Genomic DNA, 24,923 nt, shown 5'->3' on the forward strand with positions numbered 1-24,923 from the left:
AAGTGTGCTTCATTTCCGGCGGTCAGAGAAATTTTCCCACAATTCTTAGCTTTCCTTCCTTTTCCCGTGATGCATCCTGTCAGTATTCCCGAATGTCCTGTCACTTCGACAGAACGCCGGCAAAACCCTGAGCGGCGGGTGGGGGCCCTAAAGGATAATGAAGGGGGACGAACCTATTGGCCCCCCCCCCGGCCCCCATAAATAACAATGAGTGAGGGGAACCTATTGTGTCCCCCCCCCACCCCTGAGCGACGGGTGGGGGTCCTTAATTAAAATGCCCCCCTCCACACTTCAAAGGTGACTAGGGGTCCCCAAGCCCCTAGTCACCCCCCCATCCAAATAAAAAAGAATCCCATACCTACCCCCCTCATCCTAAAAATAGTGAGGGGGGAATAAAATAACTAACTACCTGTAAAAAAAATAAAACTTACCATTTGATGTCTTCTTTTTTCTAAAATCTTAATTTTTCAGCCCCAAAAAAGGCCAAATAAGACCATAATACCCATCGAACATGTTAACATTTTTTTTTTTAAATCAGACGAAAAAGAAAAGACTCAACGTTAAAAAATGTATCCATCTTCACGAGGGCACGGCGCAGACTGAGCTCCGCCGGGCGGGGAAAGGCTTATAAAGCCTTGCCCCGCCCTGCAATTAGGCTCAGAACACTCTGATTGGTTGACTTGGAATTCAACCAATCAGAGTGCTAGTCATTTTACAGAGCGTGGGAAAGTTCTTTGGAATTTTCCCACCCTGTGTAAAATGACACAGAGCACTCTGATTGGATGGATGTCAAGCCATCCAATCTGAGTGTTATGAGTCATTTTACACAGCGTGGGAAAGTTCTTTGGAATTTTCCCACGCTGTGTAAAATGACAGAGCCACAGGCTGCTCACTGTTTAGTAGACATGCCCCTACTCGCGGTAGGGGCATTCGGTAGATTTTAATCTCCCTTATGCTATTATGGGGGTCATATAAACCCCCATAGAGTGAGGGGGGCATGGGGTCTTAGGAAGTGCATTTTACAAGAAGGGAGCTGCGCGCCGGTAGCTCCCTCTTTGTAATAAACTGAACAAATGAACACTGATATTCAGTGTTTGTTTGTTCGTCTGACATTTCTATTCATTCATTCGTCTTTCTGACGAATGAATCGATGAAATTCCCGTTCGCATGCCCAAGTGTTTAATTGGGCATGTGCGGGAATCTCACAGCGCTATCTAGTGTGGGCAGATGACATGTCCCACAGGGACTTCCTCTACCCACACAAAGATGGCGACTGCCTGAACATAGGTCCGGACACAAAATAAAGTAGAAAAATAGGTACTATGGGGGCTTAGGGGCATTTGGAGGAGACTAGGGGGTCAGTTAGATGTAGTGGAGTCGGGAGGGGGGTTAAAAAAAAAACAGGACTCGGCCATGACAGTGCCGCTTTAAATCAGGGCAAGTCAGAAATGCCATGCTCGTGTAATATGTGCATAAAATCTAGAAAATTCCCTTATATTTTTTTTCCCCCTGTTAGAGAGTTTACAGCAGCATTATTAATACTGGGTTGAGGTTCATTCTTTTCAGCATTATTTTGACTGTTTTTATCCAAAGGCCAAATAAGTGGCAGGTATTGACTGGTTCTATAGGTATATAAGGGCAAAGGAAAAGATGTGTCGGTAGGAAGTTGTAGAATGCACTCAAGAATTCTAACAGAAGTCAATGAATACTAATAGTACCACTAATGTGGTGAGAGTAGAGAGCGCATTAGGCCCTCCCCTGCAATTGCAGTTAATCTAAAACTAAGGGGGGCATGGACATTGCACCCAGACTACTTCAACGAGCTGTCCCTTTAAGCAAAGCAGTAAATTATGGGTGAGACTGTAGTGTTCAGTTTGTATAGTCACAGGATATGGAGCGGTTAGTACCTGCAGTTTGCTCTGAACAACATTCAGTTCATTTCTCAGCTCTGAGTTTTCACTGATGATGTCACTCCAATCTTTTTTCAGTTTTTCATATTCTTCCTTCCATAATTCACACTCATCCCCCGATACGGCAAGGGACATCTGCAAAGATGTGAGCACAAATGTCATAAGCAATATCCTGTACTATCCTATAAGAATGATTATATGTAGGCCACAATATATATATATATACACACAATTAGAAGAATACCAAATCAAGAGCTAGCACTTTTCATCTAACTAAAGGGTTACATCTACTTAAAAACATGGGACCAGAAACTTGATTTTTTTTTATATATTTAGATGAATAAATCCATTTGTTGCATAAATGATTTGTGTGTTCCCTAGAAAGAATAAAAAATACATGATTTCCTGGAAAGCAGTCACTGATGGGATAATCATGCAAAGAACATGGCAATACTCTGATCCTCTTTCTCATGGTACCATTGATCATGGCATACCTCCATCTCACTTTGGTGTCTCAAGAAAGAATTCCAAAGCATATTTTGCTGATCCATCCACAACAAGGACCCATGTGTGCAGCACAGTCACTATGCCCTACTAAGCACATATGGCAATGTCATATAGCAGCAGGAATTCCACTACCATTCGTATGGTACTGTATTTTGCTGCACAGAACTGATGGCCTATATATATATATATTTATTTGTACAGCTAATGCTAATGCCAGTCATTGATTATGGAGTTGTAGTGTATGCACCTGTACCACAAACCCACCTTCATAAACTTACTACATTGTATAACTCATTCTGTCGCTTTGTACTACAATGTAATTACTTGACTCACCATTGTGACATGTTAAAAGAGCTATACTGGCTATCCAGATGCACCCTTCATAAGTGTCTGGATTCCAGCAGTAGCCAGTTTAGTTGTGTCCAAGAGCTTTTCTGCGAAGCTCCCATCCTACCCGAGTACAATGCTCTCCCCGGTTCGATCCTCATTTTCCTACAGAGCACTGCAATTATGGCATAACTTCCTACAGAGCACTGCAATTATGGCATAACTGCCCAGACCCCCAGCCTAAAATCCTTTAAGAGAACCTTCTCTACATATCTCCAAAACAGAATGCACCTGTAATCATGGTTGATTATATTCCTTATATGTTCTGTGTTAAATATATGTGTTGTGTATTAATATTATTTATATTATATTGTACCGTATTGTAGCAATGCAGTGTTAGTGGGCCCAGGACATACTTAAAACGAGAGGAATCTCAATGTATCCTTTCTGGTAAAATATTTAATAAATCAATAAATTCTGACTTCTTTTTTCATTTTTTTAACCACTCTATGTTTGGCCCCTGCGTGATCTTGGCATGGATTATGTTTTACCCTATCTATTGCATGTGGTGCTTTCTATTCCAATACTGTATCTGCAATATATATTTAAAGATGGAAAATGTAGCACCATATTTACTACTGTTTTTTCTATAGTCTTTGGTGCCATGCAACTGTTTTCTGTTTATTTTTTTTATTATTTTTGAGTGATTTGACAAAAGCCATGGATCTCCTGGAACCCATAGCCAAGATGCTGGGCAAACACATTCCTAAAACTTGCATATCATTGACATCCCAGATTAGACATTGTCTGATTTCCAGGCGGTGGTCCTGCGAAGGCAGTGATAGGCTGCATGTCCAGGGGGAAGGTTAGCCCAGTGTTTGCAGCCCATCGTTGCAGGAATTGGTGGCATTGGATGGATAATGCAAAAGTGTTACATTTATCATCTAAGTGTAAGGTAACAGAGGAATTTGGGTGCAAGGTGTACACAGTTTGTTTGACAAAATGTTTGCAGCAACCAAAGACTCATCACTTGCATCATAACAATGACAATAAGCTGTTGTGGTTATGGTGCTCAGAGTGTATCTTTAAGCCTGGTCACCTGATTGTAATCTTAAGGAAAAGTATGTTTTTAATGTTTAAAGCATTACAAACCTGAGTTTTGTGGAGCTGCCTTTCAGTCGTCAGTTTGTCTTCTGTTAATTTCTGAAGAGATTCGTTAGCTTTCTCCTCGTATCTGTATTTCTGTTCCTCCATCTCCAATAATATTTTTTTCACACTTGTTTTTGGAATGTTCTGTTAATTTATTCACAGGGTAGAAGCAGTTATATATGGCGTGACACATAATTTAAATGATCTAGTACAAAAATAGTGATCAGGCAACACGCAGCCACAATGGAATCACAACAATATACCAAGTTGTAAAATCTCTTAATTGTTAACTGGCCCATTTATTAACAAAACATTTAATAGAAAGTTTAGACAGACAAACAGATAGATAGTTACTTTATCAAGAGCTCATCACCCTGTTCTTATTTGGCAGTTTAAACAGTGACAACAACAGAGTTATTTTTTTTTTTTTTTTTTTTTTTTTTTTTTTTTTTTAAATTCTTTATTTTTGTGGTGCAGAAAGATATGACAGCGCTTATGTGGTACCCCAACGGCATTCCACATGAGTATCAACATCAGTAATAACAGTGGGGTACATGGAATACTTGCACCTTTTTATATAATAATGCAGGATTGAATTCGCTTAACATTGACTAGTTGCGAGGGAGTAAGTGCGCAAACTTTGTACTGAATAGATGCGCAGGTTCAGTATTTCCATGTCGCGCAAATTAAACTAAAGTAATAGGAACACGCTTACACAGTAAATGATAAATTGCTTGCATAAAGGGTGATTAGAGATAGCTTAGGTAATATGATTAACTAGAAGATTGTAAAGTAGCTTAAACAGTTTAAACAATGCTTAACGTTGTTTACAGTGGCCTTAGTGTTATACATATTGATGAGCGCATACAGTTTAAGCTTTGCCACTGTATTTTGTATGAAACATGCTTAAGTTGATCTAGCCAGTGGTTGTGTCAACAATGGTAATAAAGCATATTATATACATACTGACTAAGATATAGCATGGTAGATTTAAGTAAACTATGAGCGACAATCACAGTGTGGAACAACAGAGTTATTTTACTCACTCAAAACAGTTGTTTCATTGTGCATTTATAGTTTTGCAAATGTAAATGTACAGGTGGTTTCTTTATATTATATGTATATTATATAGAAATACTGACTCAGAACTGTAGTAATAACTATGACAGCAAAGAAATACCCTTTAATTCCTATGAAATTAATATAACACGCAGAAATGCCCCATATTAACTAGTAACTGGAAGCCACATATATCATCAATATATCCACACTAACATGCACATTAACTTTTTTTTTTTTTTTTTTAAGTAAATGGTTTCACAACTAGACATTAACAAACCTCAGACATGTTATAGTGCCTAAACATATTTTCAAATATTGGAGTATCAAATTGCCAAAAAAAACATTGCATATGCTATCATAGTAATGGGTTCATAATTGTGAAACAAACACCATAGAGTTTGGTTTACCTGAGAATAAAGAAACAGTTGATTTTCTAGGTTTAAAACTTTGCACTTCAGCCTGTCTTCATTCACTTGGACCTTTAAGGCAGAAGGAAAACCTAGATCATCTCTCAGCTAATGTTACAGAATTATTTAAAACTAAAATATACAGCCACAATACATACACAGGTAAATAAAAACAACGATCTGTATCTACCGGTATTTATGATCTGTTCAAAAACATAACCAAGATGGCATGCATCCTACAAGAGAAATAAGCAGTTAAAGCATACGTCTAAATTAAGATTATGTTACAAACATTGCTTGTAACACAACCTGCAATTTGCATAAGGTGGTTTTATACTTTTAAACACAGCCTATTGGTTGAGCTTGTCACCTTTTTTTCGGACAAACAGGAACGTCCTTCCAGAAAATGTACAGCTGTTAAATGTGCAGAGGCGTAAAAAAAACTATTTCAGCAATATCAACCCATCAGCCCCCACGTATTGTTTAAATTACGTTCATTAACAGACACCTACTTAACCACTTCTCTGCCAGTATGGTTACAAAACAACATCACATATCAGAGCACCCACCTGTTCTCCTAACGTCTAAATCGTCTTAAACAAGCCTGTGGGTTATGTTAATCAGTTTCCTGTTTGTTACTGCTGAACACTGTCTTTCTCCTGTTAGACATCTAACGCACTGTTTCAAACAGGAAGCGTCAGTGACCACATAGGCTTTATATTTATCTGTCAAGCTTACTGACCCCATATAGCTGTGCTGGAGTAGCTGTGTTACATATCTTTATTGGACAAACAAAACATAATTAAAGACACGTTTTACACAAGAGCTCGATTTAGGTATTCATTGGTGTTGTATGTATGTGCAAAATTGCCTTTTATGCCCACCCTTTTTAATTTCTGTATCCCCCCACCTTCCTTGAAAACCAATAAAAAAAAAAACTTTCAAATCGAAAAAAGACACATTTTAAAGAGTTTTTATATTACATGATCTGCTCAAAATTTCATGGTGCAGATTATGTTTTAGAATCTCATAATGCACAATAGTGATGCCATCCATACAATAATTCAGTAATGCACAGATCTCCTACTTGCAGTCTTAAGGGCATAACTCAGGGCAGACCTGGAACATACATATCTCCGTCTCCAGTGTAGCCATCTCTGTTTCATGCCTGATATTAGTGGGCGTTGCATACCTGATTACGACATACTGCCATATTTATGATGTCAGCTGAAATAACTATTATCTGGGACTTTAACCTCTACTAATCACAAGCAGCACTAGGACATATATGTGTCCAGACTATCCTCTCTGTAAAGCCCTTTCCTATAACCCTTACACTACCATAACACTTGATATTAAATATTAACGTCTATACTACACAGCCACTCAACATTAACACACACTACATGATATAATATTAACCCCTACACTACACAATCCCTTAACATCTACACCCACACTACACAATATAATACTAACCCCTATTAACTCCTACACTACACTAGCTCAATCACAAATATACAACACACTAACACTAAACATTAAACTTTGCAGTAAGCTAACATAAACCATGATCCAATATATATATATATTCTCTGGTCCTTGGCCATAAGTGTCGAAGGGCTGGAAGCAGGAACAATATGAATGAATCAATAACATCAAAATGTGGGGAACTGAAATCCAAATGCAGTACAAATTATTGAAAAAACTCATAAGTGGTAGTCATGTACTGGCTATTTGCACCTAAATTTTATAATTTATTTCACAATTCAGTATTAATGAAATGTATCACTAGGTTTCTCTTCAGATCTTGTTAATAAGTCCAAATGAAGAGAAAAGGTTTTGGTAAGACATTAAGACATGCACCAATGGCAGGACTTCCCTGTGCTGGTTTTGTCCTCCCCTAGGCCCATTCTCTCTGGCGTCAGCTGGGACAATAAGGGTTACTCTGACTACAAACTGTGTTTTATTGACATACTGTTTTTTACGCTTGGTGTAACCCTTTAAACATGAATGAATTCAGCATAATTGTTCCAGAGCAGTTCACTAATCTGGGTAATGGCAGAATTAAGCTAAAAAAAGAACAATTCTTTTTATAAACTGGAATTTTTGATACCTCTATATCTGTGTCTAAATTAAAATATCTGTTGTGTATAAAGCTTTATATATCTTGGTATAGATCCAGAAATACATAAATGTATAAATATCTGCATCTAATAGCCTGGGCTTGTATAGATCCAAATATCTTTGTTAATGTATACAGCTAGGGGCTTGTATAGGTATTATCATCTGTGTTATTGTGTAGAGCTGGGGTGCCCGTTCCTGCAGGCTTTTCAATATAAATGCTGCCTTTTCAGACAAAAGGCAGTGTTTACACTGTGCCTAATAACACCTTTAGGTGCTGTAACTCGGAAGGCTGCTAGAGGTGCAACACAATGTGCAACACCTACGTTAAAGGGATACTCCAGGCACCCAGACCACTTCTGCCCATTGGAGTGGTCTGGGTGCCAACTCCCACTACTCCTAACCCTGCAACTGTAATTATTGCAGTTTTTTATAAACTGCAATAATTACATTGCAGGGTTAACTCCTCCTCTAGTGGCTGTCTACTAGACAGCCACTAGAGGGAACTTCCTCATTTCTAGCAAAGATTATCTTTGCTAGAGCGTCGTGGACGTCCTCACGCTGTGTGAGGACCTCCAGCGTCGCTCATTTCCCCATAGGAAAGCATTGAAAATCTTTTTCAATGCTTTCCTATGGGGAGCACTAATGCGCATGCGCGGCATTGCCGCGCATGCACATTAGGTCTCCTCGGCCGGTGGGCGGGATCAGTCTCGCCCACCAGCCGACGGAATCAGAAGGAGGAGCGGCGCGGAGGAGGAGACAGCGACGAGGGACATCGTCGCTGCCTCAGGTAAGTGACTGAAGGATTGGTGGATGGGAGGGAGAGGGTACCTCCAGTGCCAGGAAAACAGTTTTTTTCCTGGCACTGGAATTTCCCTTTAAGTGTCTTTATGCTCTGCATGGACAACCTGAACGCTCCCCATAGAGATGCACTGATTCAATGCATCTCATGAGGAGATGCTGATTGGCACAGCAAGGTGTTTTGACGTGCATGCACATTAGTCTCCAAAGCATACCCAAGGGAAAGCATTTGATTGGCTGAAATCAGCAAGATAAATGATCTCAGCCATGGAGATGAAACTGGGCCAGCAGCAACGAGACCTTTTTACTCCAGAGAGAGGGGGACTGGACACCTAAACATTTATTCCAGAACTATAGTGTTAGGAATACATGTTTGTATTCCCAACACTATAGTGTTCCTTCAAGCTGCAATCACCTCAATACATTTATAAAAGCATAAGGTACTTCTCGTGCCACAAAAATATAATCATTATGGGGAGCTGACTCTCATAATTCATATAACTGGTCAAACTATCCAGTTGGAGTTACTGTGCAATTGAGCTCAATTTATATATAGTTATGTTGCATCCTACAACAAATGGTGTACAAAAGTGTGTACATACTGCACAGTCTTGGACAATACAATTCCCAATACACACAGAGCTGAGTATTAAGTTGTCCCTACAACAGCTTAGTACAATGTATTATGCATTATAAGTTTGAAGTAGCAGATTTGTGAGCACCTTCCAAGATTTATCAGATGCTTGAACAAGTACACTTAGAAGCTCTTGCAGGATACACAGTTTCTTTTTCAGTTTCCGCTCTCTCTGTAGAGCTTCCTGTGCAAATAGAAATGAAAAAAAGTAATTTCAAACTAAGTAACAATGCTATATGAAATTATCATAAAGAGACTTCAAGCTTTTATGCCAGGTATTGCAAGGTAAACTGGACAAATCACTGATGTACCTCCGTAAAGATTCTGACTATTAAAGGAACACTCTAATATGTATCCCTAAAGGGGACAGGGACACTGCACCCAGACCACTTAATTGAGATGAAGTGATCTGGGTGCCTAATGTGTCCCTTTAAGTCCTCCTTCAACTATACCTTGCCAAGGTAGCCATCTGTTTCATGCCCTGGTTTTGTCTAACTTTTTTTTCCATGTCTTTGGTTTTTATATCTATCAGTTTCCTACTCTCCACTCACCTTTCTTCGCATTTATTATGGTTTTGATTCTATTTATTTTCCCATAAGATATTGAACACCTTATTTAAAGGAACACTACAGTCACCAGAACAACTACAGCTTAATGTTCTGGTGTCTACAGTATGTCCCTGTAGGCTTTTTGTTGTAAACACTGCCTTTTCAAAGAAAAGACAGTGTTTATATTACTGCCTGGTAACACCAACAGTGACAGTCACTCAAAAGCCCACGAGGTACTTCCTGAGTCAGTGCTGCACAATGTGCAGTACTGACATGGAGCGACTACTTGCTCTGCATGGAGTTACTGAACTTTCCCCATAGAGATGCATTGATTCAATGCATCACTATGAGGAGATGCTGATTGGCCAGCACCTATGGGAAAGCATTGGATTGGATGAGGTTATCAATTCTGATGATGTCAGCCAAGGAGACGGCCAACGCCGGCGGACACGCGCACAACGCTGGAATAAAATAAAGGTAAGAGATCCCCCACAGGCTGTGAGTTAATTCTGTATTTTATCAAGGAATAATCAAAAAGGACTGCCTATAGATTACTTACTGAATCTGATTATTTAACATGTTTTCCCCATCAAGTGTACATCTGTTTTATATTTATAATTTGTATAAATTAAGCACAAATTGTAAACACCTGATCAGTATAAAAATATGAATTACCTAAATTAAAATATTAAGAATGTGGCTACAACCAATATATTTTCTAAAAAGGATATTACAGCTGTGCCTCCATTTCCAGAAATATATATGCCAGTGAACAGGAACAAAAGCAAATATTCTTGAAGAGGAAAATCATTTCAATATTTGAGGTGAAAAGTATGCTCAGCTTGAGACCTTTAAGAAACCTGTCTCACAACTATGAGGTTAATCTTAGAATGTAAGCTCGCTTGAGCAGGGTCCTCCTCTTCAACCTATCGTTCCTGTAAGTTTTCTGGTAATTGTCTTATTTATAGTTACATCCCCCCTCTCATAATATTGTAAAGCGCTACGGAATCTGTTGGCGCTATATAAATGGCAATAATAAAAATAATCTTGAAAGCCTAACATACACAAATGCTAGGTTTCTGGAAATTAAAATATAAGATGCCTATTCCTCGTTATGTAATCAATGTGATGGGAAGGAAATACTGTGTACACTGTGCTTGCAATATTAGAACATTTAGCTCTTTTACTGTGCTTCCGGATAAGATATTAGCCTGTCACCTTACTACTGTCCTACGTATTATACATGATATGATTATAGCTTTTCAAATGTGTGAAAATAACACCCATTACTATTCAGCCAGCCAATAACCATCAACTCACATTTTATATTTTATATATGGACTAACTCACCTCAAGGTATTCAGAAAGCTCCAGCAACTCCTGAAAAATAGGATTTTATAAGACAAAAAAACAAACAAAACAAAAAAATAGCCTCTTTGTTTTTTAGGAAATGTATTATAACATTATACAAACGTATGTGAAAACTTTTCTTAACTTTTCTTAAGAAGCGAAAAAGTGTTATTCATTAAATTCAAAGTTAATTTCAAGCTGAATTGGAAAGTCTCTAAGGCAAGTATGTTTTTTTTCAGTTTGGCTATTTTGGCCCAAGAGGTGCAATTCACTTTGAATTTCTGAGAAATCCCACTTGGGTGAATAACCCTGTATTTTTAGCTGCTTTGTGTCCCTCCCCCTACACAGTAAGACATGGACCAATGCTTTGCTGCTGATGCAAACAGTGAATGTTCTCACAGGCTTCTGCTTTGTAGTGATAAAAGACCTGTAGCTTGACAGGAAACCAACTTGTCCATAACAATTGTTTTAAAAGATTCCTTATGTCACAATGTAGATGCCATTATCAAGGGATACATAGAAAAAGAGGAAAACTTCATAAAAAGAATTGGTTGTTTTGTTATTCAAAGCTACTCACTAAGACACCTTTGTGCTAGTAACATAATGTACAGCCAACATTCCCCCATTGACCTCCCCCACCTTCTCACCACTACAACTAGCAACTACAGGGAAGGGAAAAAATACAGCTTAAAGTAGTTGTTCTGTTGTCCTCAGCCTGTCACTGGCTAGGAACACGACTAGTGGCAGTCACTCACACAATGTGCAGCACTGACATTCAGGGTCTCCACGCTCTGATTCAATGCATCTCTATAAGTAGCTGCTGATCGGTACAGCACATGCGCGCCAGCCTCCCATTTCTTTCCTAAAGCATTGGATTGGCTGGAATGATCACGTTTGATGATCTCAGCCAAGGAGGCGGAGCCAGCCACAAGGAGACCTGTGTGACGCTGGAAAGAGGTGTGTAAAATCACCTTTTACCTTGCTGACAATGGAGCTGGGGCCCTAAATAGTGTTATTAGAACTATAATGCCAGGAATACACGTTTCTATTCCTGACACTATAGTGTTCCTTAATAGAAAGATAAAAGTATACTGAATGCTATGTACAGGTAAGAGCTCTCCCTATCCTGAATCTGTGTTAACCTGCTCTACTCTAATAGTCCTTCTGTAAAATAGAAATAATTTTCTGGGACCCAAACCATACTAACTATGCACAATTTGCTACAAAGCAGTTTGTGTCTCTTGGGGCTTTTATCTTAGTAGCAAGGACGTTTTAAAAAACTGAGTGAGGGTCCAAAGGACCCTGTACTGGAAAAGAATTTAAAGTTAAAGGGACACTATAGTCACCTGAACAACTTTAGCTTAATGAAGCAGTTTTGGTGTATAGAACATGCTCCTGCAGCCTCACTGCTCAATCCTCTGCCATTTAGGAGTTAAATCCCTTTGTTTATGAACCCTAGTCACACCTCCCTGCATGTGACTTGCACAGCCTTCCATAAACACTTCCTGTAAAGAGAGACGTATTTAGGCTTTCTTTATTGCAAGTTCTGTTTAATTAAGATTTCCTTATCCCCTGCTATGTTAATAGCTTGCTAGACCCTGCAAGAGCCTCCTGTATGTGATTAAAGTTCAATTTAGAGATTGAGATACAATTATTTAAGGTAAATTACATCTGTTTGAAAGTGAAACCAGGTTTTTTTTTTCATGCAGGCTCTGTCAATCATAGCCAGGGGAGGTGTGGCTAGGGCTGCATAAACAGAAAAAGTGATTTAACTCATAAATGACAGTGAATTGAGCAGTGAAATTGCAGGGGAATGATCTATACACTAAAACTGCTTTATTTAGCTAAAGTAATTTAGGTGACTATAGTGTTCCTTTAACAGAGCCCATACCCAGCTGGGCCATCTCTTGTAACAGGCTTGGCTGGATTAAGATTCTTCACTTGACAGAGAAGCTCACATTTTATGATGTTTTAGTGTGCTTTGCTATGTGGAATCCAGAGCTTACTACAGTGCAGTGGAATTTATGGTGAGAGTTGGCCGCACTGTAATCAGCTTGGACTTAACCCAGTCACACTTTAGGGGAGAGTTCATCTGCAGACAATGGGGCTGAAAGCATGGATTAGAATTTAAAAGCTGGACTTTTACGGGGTTTTTTTATACATATTTTTTATAAGTCTGTTTCATAGAAAGAAGATGAAGATTTCAAAAGTTTCAGTTACAATATTAAATATTAAAAAAATATGTGTTTAATATTCTTTATGGGATGACAGCTAAATAAGTAAAGGAAAACTATAGTATTTGAAATACATGTTTGTATTAGTGACTCTGTAGTGTTCCTTTAATGTGTAGAGCAGGAACCTTTGGGACTCCTTCCCAGTGGCAGATTATGGAAACTGGGAAACTGAGCATTCTTTGGTTCTTTAAAAATAAATAATTTGCCGTTGGATCCAATTTGCCACATTAGGTGCATGCAGTGGGCTTTCAAATAAAATATAATTATATTGCCTATTTGTTATGAGATTTTTTTTTTCAGGCAAAGCGAACAGTTTTACATAGTATAAGATACGCTGTTCATTTCCTAAATCCCTCAATGAATCTAAATGGAGAGAATTATCATTATAGACTTGGGCTCCAGTTCATGTCTTGGAAAAACATATAAATAAAAATTGCAATTTAATATAAATGTCACATTGAGTGCTGTGATAGAGCATATCTAGTGATCAGTACTTCACTCACGGCTTCATCTCTATGTGAAGTGGCAGGAGTGGAATATGTAAGAATATGTTTTCATATACAAACATGCCCTATTGCAACACCTGGGTAAATGAAGGGGGGGGTTTAAATATCAAATAACATGAAAAGTATTATGGGAGTGGGGGTAAGCTGAAATATATTACATGGAAGATGAAATAGAGAGATATGATAAGGGGGATGGAATATGAAAGAGAGGTATGTATGTATGTATGTATGCGTGAGTTTGTGCCTGTATTATTTATGTGTGTGTGCATCTCTGCATTTAAATGAGTGTCTGTATATGTGAATCTATGTGAGTGCCTGTATATTAGTACACGTGTATGTCTGTATTTGTGTGTTTGTGCATGTGTTTGTTATAAATTGTTACAATTAGGTGTATTCACAAAGTGTTGAAATGCTGCGGAATGGTGTTAGTTATGCAAAACTTATCATTTCATGAAAACACACTGAACGTTTCCTATTTAGCTATCGAAAAAAGACAATTTTTTTTTTGTTATTTTTTTTTTTTTTTAAATCTCTGCTTGCCCTTTCAAATCAGTTGGATCTCTGTATAAGTATATCAAATCTTTATTTGTCAACAGCCAAATTGCAACCAACTTCCATACATTAAAGGGACACTGTAGACACCCAGACCACTTCATCTCATTGAAGTGGTCTGGGTGCTGTGTCCCTTTTGCACATAGTGCTGCAATGTTTATGAGGATTCATGGCCCCCACCCTGGCATAGCTATAGTTAATAAAAAAAATAAAATAAAATAAAAACACCGCAGATATATGCAGATATCTCCCCTACACACAATTCCCAGAAAACACTACAGATAGACCACACATACATGACACAAGCAGCCCCCTCCCACAATGTTACAAAGAGCTCATGCCACACATACAGTACTATGAGCAACCTACATATACACATTGAACATCAAAGACAGCCCATGCACATTATAACACACCAGACAGGCCATATAAACAAACAATACTACAAACACCTTTCTAATTTTCTGCATCTAAACGTAGTTCATTCTTTAGAGCTGATTGGCATTACACAGATTTAAGAGAACATATATACCTGATGTAAATCTCCCATTATATGACTTTCTGATTTTGCCATCAAGATACACTTGAAAAGTAATGAACTATTAATATATTCTTCCTGGCAAAACATATTCTAAAAAAAATAAAGATGTATATGAATCTAAATGCCATACTTACCCCATTTAAAACAGTCACTGAGCTACTGTAAAACATTAAAAATTAGCACACTGTTAATTCATCAGGGTAGAAATTCTATCTCACACAAATTAATTTTGGTAGCATTTAATTTGGCATTATAGAAACTTTGTAATTACGGATAAAAAAAATGGCTTATGTCCCTATGTCCCTATGTGTGTTAGGTGTGCATAGGCACCCCCCTAATCCTTGTCTCCTGTTTTGGTTGCTAAGGGAACTTTTCCATGGGTTTTGGTGAACAAATGGTAAAATATTTTTTGGCTGCGCACCCTAATGCAATGTTCTGCACACAAATATGCTTAGGTCAACCTTTTACATGCCCTTATTGCAGTACTAAATCCTACTTTTCTAAAAGAGTTAATTAAATCAGAATTTTGACAGCACACTGTAGATTGTAATTTCAATATATATATATTCTTATGATGCTGCTGCATGTAAAAAACTTTTTTAGAGGATGATCTTGTAAAGTGCTGGCAATGAATAGGCCAGCAGATAGCTGTTGTTCTATGTTCTGCACACAAGAGTAATATACCAGGAAATCTGCTTTTAAAACCATCAAAAAATTTGACAGGCAGGTTTTACCGCTTGAAAATAGTTGAATGGACGGATAGCACCAGGGGACTGCAAGCACTCTTAGTAAATTCAATTAGATTAAATAATTATAGTGCCAAAAGTTTACCTTTCATTTTTTTGCATTTACTTGAGAAGTCTATACTCCCTTATGACACTGATAACATCGACCTGTATTTTCTATCTGTACTTACTCTGTCTGTTGACTTGACTCTCTCTTAATACACAGTGTTGGTGGGTCCTGTACAGTCTGAACACCTGTGAATAACACAACAACATATGTTTCAGCTATATATTTATATTCACTTTTAGAAATTAGAAAATGTTAATTCAATTCATTTTGCCCAATCTTATTTTCAAACATCAGTACACGTGCCTATAAGCCGAAAGGGACTGCCTATAATTTCTATTTCAAAAAGCTGTTTATTGAGCAAGGTTATAGCAGTCAACAGTACAATTGAGTATGCAACAGATAAACTAGACAACTAGGGCTCAATGGCTAGTACATGGTATTATGCCACATATTGCAGCCAACACGTTTCCTATAGTTCAGGCTAAGTATCCTTATGACAAGTAACATTTTGCAGTAACAGCAGGGATAGTATACTGATCGTTTCAATGAAACAGGACAGCAATGTGTTTGTGAGACAGTTGCAACATTCAGTGGTTTGGTTGTAAGTGTAGCAAACACATTAGACACATAGGTCCAAATGACAAGCTAAAGTCAATATCGTAAGCAGCAGGAAGCGGCAAAGAAACTGTCTTCAATGCATGCTAAGTGTCAGTGTAGTGTATATTATTGTTCAGGAATAATAGAAGCAGTATCCTGGCTCGCTCCGTGCAGCAGGAGGTGAGTAAGGATGTTGCTTCTTATGTAGTATGACATTACTTAATGAGTAGCGTTCAATGTTAGAAGAGCCGCCAGTGCGGGTATGCGGCAATGGGTTTGCGGAGTCTGTTGGTTGCTGGGACACTAAACTGCTTACAGACACCTCTCCCTGCTATGTGAGGGGTAGGTGTAGGTACATGAGGAGGGGAAAGGTTGAAGATGCAGTTGCCGAAGCGGGGAGTTACACATTTAAAGAAAGGGACAGGAGATGGGGGGGAAGGGAAGGCTGTGGGATAAGGTCGGGTGTTACTCCCTATAATTTAACAGACGTATCCTGGATGTTTATATCTGTTATCTGCACTCATATGAATCACTTTCTTCAAGTGTTATGTTTTAAACAAACGGTGCAAGCACTAAAAGTGGTGCAATCATTATAGAAAGCAGTGGACCAGTAGACATATTTCATTGGTGACTTCTACCCTCTCACATGTTTGCACAACTTTTCTAAATGAAATAGGGAAACATGTTACTGCAGCTACAGTGTAGCTGCAGTGTACAGTGTAGGTAAGTGTGGTTTTCCCAGAAGAAAGGCTAACTACTAAATGTACTGCTATAAGGTATGCAAAGAATGGGCTTCACTTTTTACATGTTTTTTTTTTTCTAGTGCTTTTCCTTTTCATTTATATTTATTCCCTTATTGAAGTCAAACTATTCCTTATCTTTCCTGTCCTTTTTGATACGTCACTTTTTATTATAATATTTTTTTCTGGTTACAAACTTGTCTCTTTCAACATATAAAAAATAATAAAATTAAAAAAATCAGTGTAGACGTGTTTAATTTCTTTACAACATATGTTTGCACCAACACCAGTTTGGCAGGCTTTTTATATTCTTCATTTTTTTTTGGTCAATGTATAAAAAAAATATTTATACTGTGAATGTCCTTTTTTGCTATAATATAACTATTTTGTTCTTTAATTTTGAAAATGTGTGTGTTTTCTTTTTAATTAAACAGTTGGTTGCATTCAAATGAATAATAAACAAGGCACAAAAAGATACAAAAAGGAATAAAAGGCAGAAATGGCTGTAAAACGGCTTCAATGTACTTATACAAAGGGTCAAATTAAAATAAATGCAACATTTTTACATATGCTCCTTGTTTTGTGACATCCAGAGAATAAGGTGGAACACTTTTAGCATCATACTGTAATGGTTATGTTGCCAGCAGTGCTCCAACACACCCTTCCCCAGGACCCTAGCATTGCAGGGCTTAGCCCAGGAGTGCTAACAGAATTTTGGAATTTCTGGCTCTCCGGTGGAGGCAGTGAGCAGCACCTGGTGAATCATGGGCAATGTCAAACGTGAGGCCAGACATGGGTTGCTGGCATTGTGGATAGGTTTGGTATAGACACACTTCTTTTTAGTGAGGATATATAGATTGGGGCACAGTAACAGAGAACTTTGTAAGTAAGCACTAAGATTTTATATCAATTACTAAAAGACACAGAAAGCCAACCCTGCAAACGTATAATTACAGAATGTAAAGGCTTGCATAAAACCCAAAGGCCCAAACTGTAGTAATCCATCTCTGGGCAAACCTCCCCTCTGCTTGTAGCTTGTTATTGTCGCCCAAGGCTGGATGGATTTTGGAAGATTATGTGAGGATAAATGGAGGACTGGGCTTTAGATGGCAAAATATTTCCATCTTCATCAAGCTACTTGAAAACAGCTCAAAAGAAAATGAGAAGATGGTGGCCAAATATTTCTTGCCCTATAAGTTCTATGTTAAACTGCTGTGGGTTCTATGTTCTAGACCAGACCAGTCAATCTTTAGTACCCCAGATGTAGTAGACCACATCTCCCGTAATGATGTGGCAGCATGACTATAAGAGCATTATGGCAGATGTTGTCCACAACATCTCAACATCTGAAGTGCCAATGGTTTCCTACCCCTGTTCTAGACTATACAATAGTTCACATCAACAGTAAAACTATGTATCAGTGATCTCGCAAGATAGAGCAGTGACTATGCTGGGTTTAAACATACAGCACACCGATCGAAAGGAATTCCACAACAGAACAGTAATATCAGGATTATTTACTGGAGTGAGATTTTTTAATTCACTTTGAATAACCCTGTTTATGTATAGCTTCTTTGAAAGTGTTTTTCTCACCTCTCTCTCTTGTTGATACATTCTGTGTGTTTATCCCTCTGGATGAAGGTTCCCATTGAAAACTATAATTCATCATATCTGGTCGAAAACCTGCAGGGTTTCTAGGGGAGCTACTGGAGTGATTATGATGCCAGGAGATCTGTAGGGGTGAAATCACATATATTTATTTCATAATTCTTTGTCAAACATATTAACCCCATGGTAACATTGAAATCTATTACAGATTTAGCCATCAGCCTCATATTTAAACGAGCAATAAGCAAAAGCAAATTTTAGTGTATTTCGAAAAGAAGACAAAAGCTCAATCACACATCTTAGAGCAGTTGTTTTCTTTGAATCAATGCTGTGCATGAAGTGTGGTGGGATATTTGGGTAACCCCTATTGCTCATATACTTCTATCCTATGGACTAATATAGAGGTGATGGACCATCTTACAACTAAACTGTGGGCCGTAGAGATCTACTCTGTGGGCCGTAGAGATTCCCATTAAGGTCTCTGGAGTTGGGATCAGAATCTCGACTCCACCTAAAACTATGCTGTATGAATATACTGTCAATTGCTGAAACAGTTATAGATTTAACTAAAACATTAAGGAAGACAATGCTATGCATCTTACTAATGCTGGTATTCATAAGCATCTGATAGCAGAGCATCTGATAGCACCATTGCAGCATCTTGTTGGTAAATGTATTACATTATTGCACATACCTATCTCTATTACCTCCTTGCTTTGAACTGAGGACTATAGTGGTAAGCAGCCACATGCAAAGACTGTACTCACGTCTTTGAGGATGTACAATGACCCTGGACTTTGAGTGGTCCGAGGACTAGTTGTAATAAAAATTACCTTATTGTTTGGTGACACTTCTTCTTCCTTTTTGATCTGGTTTTCTACACTTAGTCTTACAGGAGAGCATTTACTGTATTTGTGGTATTTGGGAGGAGACTTTATACATTTATCTCCAGTATTCTCAGCGTAGAGTTGTCTCCTCCTGAACAATTCCTGTTGACGTGGGGATGTTTGCAACTTCTCTTGGTCACGTCCCCAGTCTGGACTGTTCTGGCGGCATGAGGTAGCATTATGACGGCTTCGCAAGGCTTCATGGTATTCCAACCTCCTTTCATGTTTGTCCTCAAAGCTTTCTTGGAAATGTTTTTGGTTTATGGGGGACATTGTAGCTTTAGCAAGCATAGCTGGTATCACAGAAGAAAATACGTCTATTCTTACACCATTTACATTTGGACTCACCCTTCAGTGTCCACCTAAGAAAGGAAACATATAAAGCGTGTTGATATGTGAGTGCCAGTTTCATAGCAGTATGTGCACTTTTCTAAAATCATGGTCTTCTGAATAATTGTAGATCACTGATATGTATTATATATTTATCCCACTGTAGTCAGCGCTAATGATATCCCACTACTCTAGATTGGCTTCTTAAATTAATGGCACTTTGTTCAATGATTGGGTGACTGTTAGTCTAAACTAAAGCATAGTTATTGACATTCACAGTGAAGCACAGTAGGCAGTAGTCTATAAGGCTAGTTGTACGCAAATGCCTTTTCAAAAAACTATAACTGCTATTGATATAAGCATCTGAATTTTAGAAAGAAGCACTTTATTGAAAAATCCCAAAGCAGTACTAGGTCAAGATTTAAATGTATGTGTATGTATTCAACATACTATAACATTCTGAAAATAATTCTGAAATCATTTTGAATTATTCTAATTCTTATAATGTAATATTGGTTAAATGGACACTACAGGCTCACTTAAGCTCATTGAAGTGGTCTGAGGACAGTGTCCCTCTTGCACTTAGTGCTGCAATGTAAAACAATAGAGTTTTAGAGAAACTGCAATGTCTACATTGCAGCACTAAGACAGCCTCTAGTGGCTGTTAAACAGACAACTACTAGAGGCGCTTCTGGAATGTTACCGGACTTTTGGTTCGCTAACTGACGCTGGATTTCCTCTCGCTCTGCATGAAGACATCCAGTGTCAGCTATTTCCCCATAGGAAAGCATTGCTTTCCTATGTGGAGGGCCTAATGCACATGCGGACGCGGCACTTGCACATCAGCACACCCCTCATCGAGCGACGTCAGAGGAGGCGGAGCCGCGACCCAGTGCCGAGGGACATCAGTGCTGGGATCGGGTAAGTAATAAGCGGTTTTCAGCCCTTTTTCATTGTGGCGATGGGAGGGCGGAGGGGCACGAGGGAGGAGGAGGCAGAGGGAGCTATATTGCCAGTAATACAGCTTTGTATTACTGGCACTGTAGTATGCCTTTAAGTGCTAACTTTTCCATTCTATTACTTTCCAGCTATGTTTTTGCTCTGTTTCAACACATTCAAGGCACATTGGGGGCATTATAAGTATATATTTCTGCAGTAATATACTGTATATAATTAAATGACACTATAGCTTTTGTAGAAAAAGAAAATCAAACTCATATAACTCTTAAGTGAATATTTTTTCTTCTTTCTTTGGGTAAAATAGTCTTGCCCTTTTTCTAAAATATAATGCAATCAGACTTCAAATGTATTGTTCACTGTAGATATTATTATATAATTTTAATTTTATAGTTAATTGCATAATAAAATTTCTAGCACTATATCATTTTACGCAGGTTCTCTCTAATAATAGATATCTATTTAAAACAGATTGCTGAGATCTCATTCTATAAAAACAAACAGTGTAATTTCTCATCATCACTGTTATACGTGGAAGAGAAAACAAGGCAGCTAAGAACACAGAGGATACTACCGTATTCAAATCGTTTACCACTGGATTTTCTGCCAGATACAATTCTTTATGAAAAATGCAGAAATCAATATATTGACATCAGTTGCATGCTCCATGCTTTCACGGTATAATGCGTGCATGGCAGTAGATCATGTTCATTTATAATTGCTTACGGAATTGCTATCGCAATGCTAATAATACAGTCACAAAATATAATTGTGCCACCTTTTTATTTGGGAATTTAGAAAAAAATGCAGTAATTTTTAAACTTCTTTGGGAAGTAGTATTAAGAATTGATAAGAGAATTGCAAATTCTAGACTAAGGTAATCAAAATGGAAAAATTCTCCAGCTAAGCTATTTTTCAAGCTTGATTATTATAGCTATTCCTTTGCAAGTTCTCCACGTTTTGCTCATTACTTAGTAAACAAATCCCTAAGAGATTGTGATGAACAATACTTTAAGAGCAGTAACGGAGTAGCACCTGCATTTTCATGTCTGATCTCTTTTTCAATCTACAACCAAAAACAAGGAAAACTGGTCAGACAGCTTCCGTTCACCATAGTATTGTAAATAAAGACATCCCGTACTCTAATGCAACAGCCTCTTCGAGAGATCTATGAACAAAATATGTAACAAAAAAGATGTACGTGATCTCACTTCTAAGGATCACGGTATCAGTTTTAATGAAGAAAACCAACACAAAAAAAAATTACTAACCAGTTATCTTGCTGCTTGTGAATCCTGGGGAACATAAAATATTTGTGTGGTTTTTTTTGGGAAGGTCTTGTGTTTTTTGTGTGTGAATGATGATAGGCTGTTGACAGGTAGGTGTGACAGATGCATGTCTCCTCTTGTCACAGGTTCAGGAAACTTAGCCAGACTGTTTATGTAACTCACACATTGGCCCATGCTTACTAAGGAATATCTTGCTGCAAGATCTCAGGCTAGACTGCAGTTCAGAACAGTCAGGTCTCATAGAGCTACCTAGTACGAATATGGCAAAAATCAAGCACCATAGGCATTTAATTTTACTCATGGTGCAAGGACCATATCAACACACATTCTTTTCTGTTTTTAAGTCCACCTCCCTGGCCTACCATTCACCTTTTTTCTGTGTTTAGGACAACCTCCCTGGCCTGTCAATCAAGCAGTTTGAATCATTTCTTCCTTACTTTTATGTCTGATATCAGTACACATATCATGCTAACCCCATAAGATCTAGATAAGCTGCCCATGACTGAGTGAGTCTCTCTTTCTCACATACACACAAATGATGATTCACTATAGTGAGAACTCAAAGTGAATTCATTTCAAATTTTAGGCTAAAATAGTCAAACTTTAAATTGACACTATAGACACCCAGATCACTTTATCCCATTAAAGTGGTCTGGGTGTAGTGTTCCTGTCCAAATCCAGCCTGTTATCCTGCCTGGATTTCCGATAACAGTAGGTGCTAGAAATGGATATTTAAAGGGACACTCTAGCTTTAGGAATACAAAGATGTATATACACACATAAGTAAGTGTGACTGAGTGTCACAAACGGCGTGCAAGGTAGCAGTGAGGAAGAACAAGAAGATTCAAGCAGCATCACACTAGACCCCAGGGAAAGGACCCACTGGACCCAAAGGAGAGGACCGACACCAGATCTCCCAAAGGTAAGGAGGTTGGGTGGGCCTCAAAAAATACATAAAATTAATTTGTGAGTGTTTGTGAGAGAATGCATATGTGTGAATTTGTCAAATCAGTGAGTGTGTGTGTCTGTCAGTAAGTGCATCTGTCAGTAAGTGTGTGTGTCTGTTAGTGTGTGTCAAAAAGGCAAATGTGTCTGTCTGTTATTGACTGTGTCTGTCAATGTGTGTTAAATCAATGAGACTGTGTGTATGTCTGTGAGTATGTGTGTATGTGTATCTGAGTATGTGTGTGTGTGTCTGTCAGTGAGTGTGTTTTTCTGTCAGTAAAAGTGTGTTGGTTAAATAGTGCGCGCGACAAGGACTGTGTGTCTGACATACACTCACTGACACACTCACTGAATGACAGCATATCTGTATCAGTGAGAGAGTCTGTCTGTTATTGAAATTGTGTGTGCCAATGTCTGTGTGACTGTCAGTAAGTGTATGTCAGTTGATGTGTACCAATGAGAGTGTAAGGGGTGGGGGGAGAGAAGGTGGGGGGGGGGGGGGAATTCTTTGATTCTTGCACCGGGGCCCTGTGATAGTTACGCCCCTGGATGCTCCTAATAAAAAACACTAGTAGGTTATTTACTAAAGTAAGAATTCAAGGTGAATTCAAAGTTAATTTAAAATTTAAGGCCAGAGTAGCTAAATAGAAGCTATTTTTACCTTACATTTTAAATTTACTTTAAATTCACTTTGAATTCTCATTTAAATTAATAACCCAGTAAATATCATTCATCCAATAAAAGATAGCTGTGGTGCTTTGACTGCCCCTTTAATTTAACCCCTTAAGGAACAAACTTCTGGAATAAAAGGGAATCATGACATGTCACGTGTCCTTAAGGGGTTAAATTGTGAAAGCCAGGCAAATCAAAGAAGTTAAAACCTTTTTCAAAATACACTTGTATTGAAGGATATTCAATCCCAAGAGCACCAACATAAATGCAGTAACCATAGTTAAAACTGTGCTTCAGTGTATATCTACACCATAATTTACTGAGAGAGCCAAATAATAACACGTGGGGGGGCAGGGCCCGGTGTCTGAGCGGACTAGATGTGTTTCTCTCGGGCTCCCGCTGAATCGAGCTAAAACCAAGCTATTTCTGACAAAAACCTCTGCTAAACGGCAGCCTGAGCCACAAACAGACTATTAAATAAGCCAGGAGCACGCTGTCTGGTCCGGACCATCTTGAACAGCCACTATATTCGGCTTAGAGGCCTACCTGGACGGGCATAGGCCGCGGCGAGAGGTGGCCGATCTCCCGAGGCGATGCCCTACGAGTGGAGCTTCACTCCTGGAGCCCTGTTCCCCCCCCCCCCCCCCTTTGTCTGGCAGGGGTTATCCCGGCCCCCACTGGGAACCCAGACTCACCAAACATCTAAGCGAAAGCGACGCCCTGACACCGCGCGGCAGCGACAAGATGGCCGCAGCAGCGGATGCTCTGCATGGCAGACCAAGCCTGGAGATCCGGCAGTGGAGGGAATCGTTTGACGCCAGGTTTGAGACGCTATGTCAGGAGTTCTGGCATCGCCTCAACAGGCGACCACAGCCACCTACCTCTCAAGCTGCCAAGCTGGAACAGAAGGAACCCAAGCATGGCAATCCAAACGCCCAAATGCCTCCTCACAGGGCCCCCTATTTGCCAGCACAGAGCCACCCGTGGAACAGCCACGACCAAGCAACAAAAGGCGTGAAGAAACAAACGCAGACGGCATTCTGCACTGCTCCGAGCCTCTGCCCGCTATGGGGGAGTAAAAAACCTGACCACCAGGAACACCCGAATCAGTAGACCCACAGAGCGGGCCAATCTGCAGGCCAGGGAGAGGAAGACACTTCCACCGACGCATGGAACCGGCATCATGCACCCGAGGTACTCTACGCACATACCGACAGAACTCCCGGCACGGAACCGCGATGAGGACGCAGAGCCCAAGTAAACTTTCCATGTACACCCTGCACTTGCCGATCAGAGGAATAGGCTGACCACGCTTCCCTCACTGCAGATGGGTCCACATGCTGAACAGCATCAGGGACTAAGGAACGCCATTTGCCATACGGGTCGAACTCACTTTCATTCACCATAGGTTATGTCAATTTCCCAAAAGTGTTGGGGGACCCAGTGGCCAC

At 39.0% G+C, this 24,923-nt stretch overlaps 1 protein-coding gene across 3 annotated transcripts in view; it reads right to left on the reverse strand.

Annotated features, from left to right (window-relative positions):
- TRAF3IP3 (TRAF3 interacting protein 3) overlaps window positions 1-24,923 on the reverse strand; it is a 68,113-nt gene that overhangs the window by 23,817 nt on the left and 19,373 nt on the right. For 2 of the 3 annotated variants that reach the window (XM_063450880.1, XM_063450884.1), the window contains exons 2-10: window positions 19,226-19,641; window positions 18,378-18,516; window positions 15,569-15,632; window positions 14,787-14,811; window positions 10,820-10,849; window positions 9,010-9,105; window positions 5,363-5,434; window positions 3,897-4,037; window positions 1,908-2,045 (exon numbers count right to left, since the gene is read on the reverse strand). In XM_063450880.1, the coding sequence (XP_063306950.1) occupies window positions 1,908-2,045; window positions 3,897-4,037; window positions 5,363-5,434; window positions 9,010-9,105; window positions 10,820-10,849; window positions 14,787-14,811; window positions 15,569-15,632; window positions 18,378-18,516; window positions 19,226-19,570 (1,050 nt within the window). In that variant the 5' untranslated portion in view covers window positions 19,571-19,641. Of the gene's footprint in view, window positions 1-1,907; window positions 2,046-3,896; window positions 4,038-5,362; window positions 5,435-9,009; window positions 9,106-10,819; window positions 10,850-14,786; window positions 14,812-15,568; window positions 15,633-18,377; window positions 18,517-19,225; window positions 19,642-21,837; window positions 21,907-24,923 lie in introns of those variants that run through there. The other variant, XM_063450891.1, reaches the window with a different exon arrangement.

This window comes from Pelobates fuscus, chromosome 1 (assembly GCF_036172605.1).
Source record: "Pelobates fuscus isolate aPelFus1 chromosome 1, aPelFus1.pri, whole genome shotgun sequence".
NCBI classification, from domain to species: domain Eukaryota; kingdom Metazoa; phylum Chordata; class Amphibia; order Anura; family Pelobatidae; genus Pelobates; species Pelobates fuscus.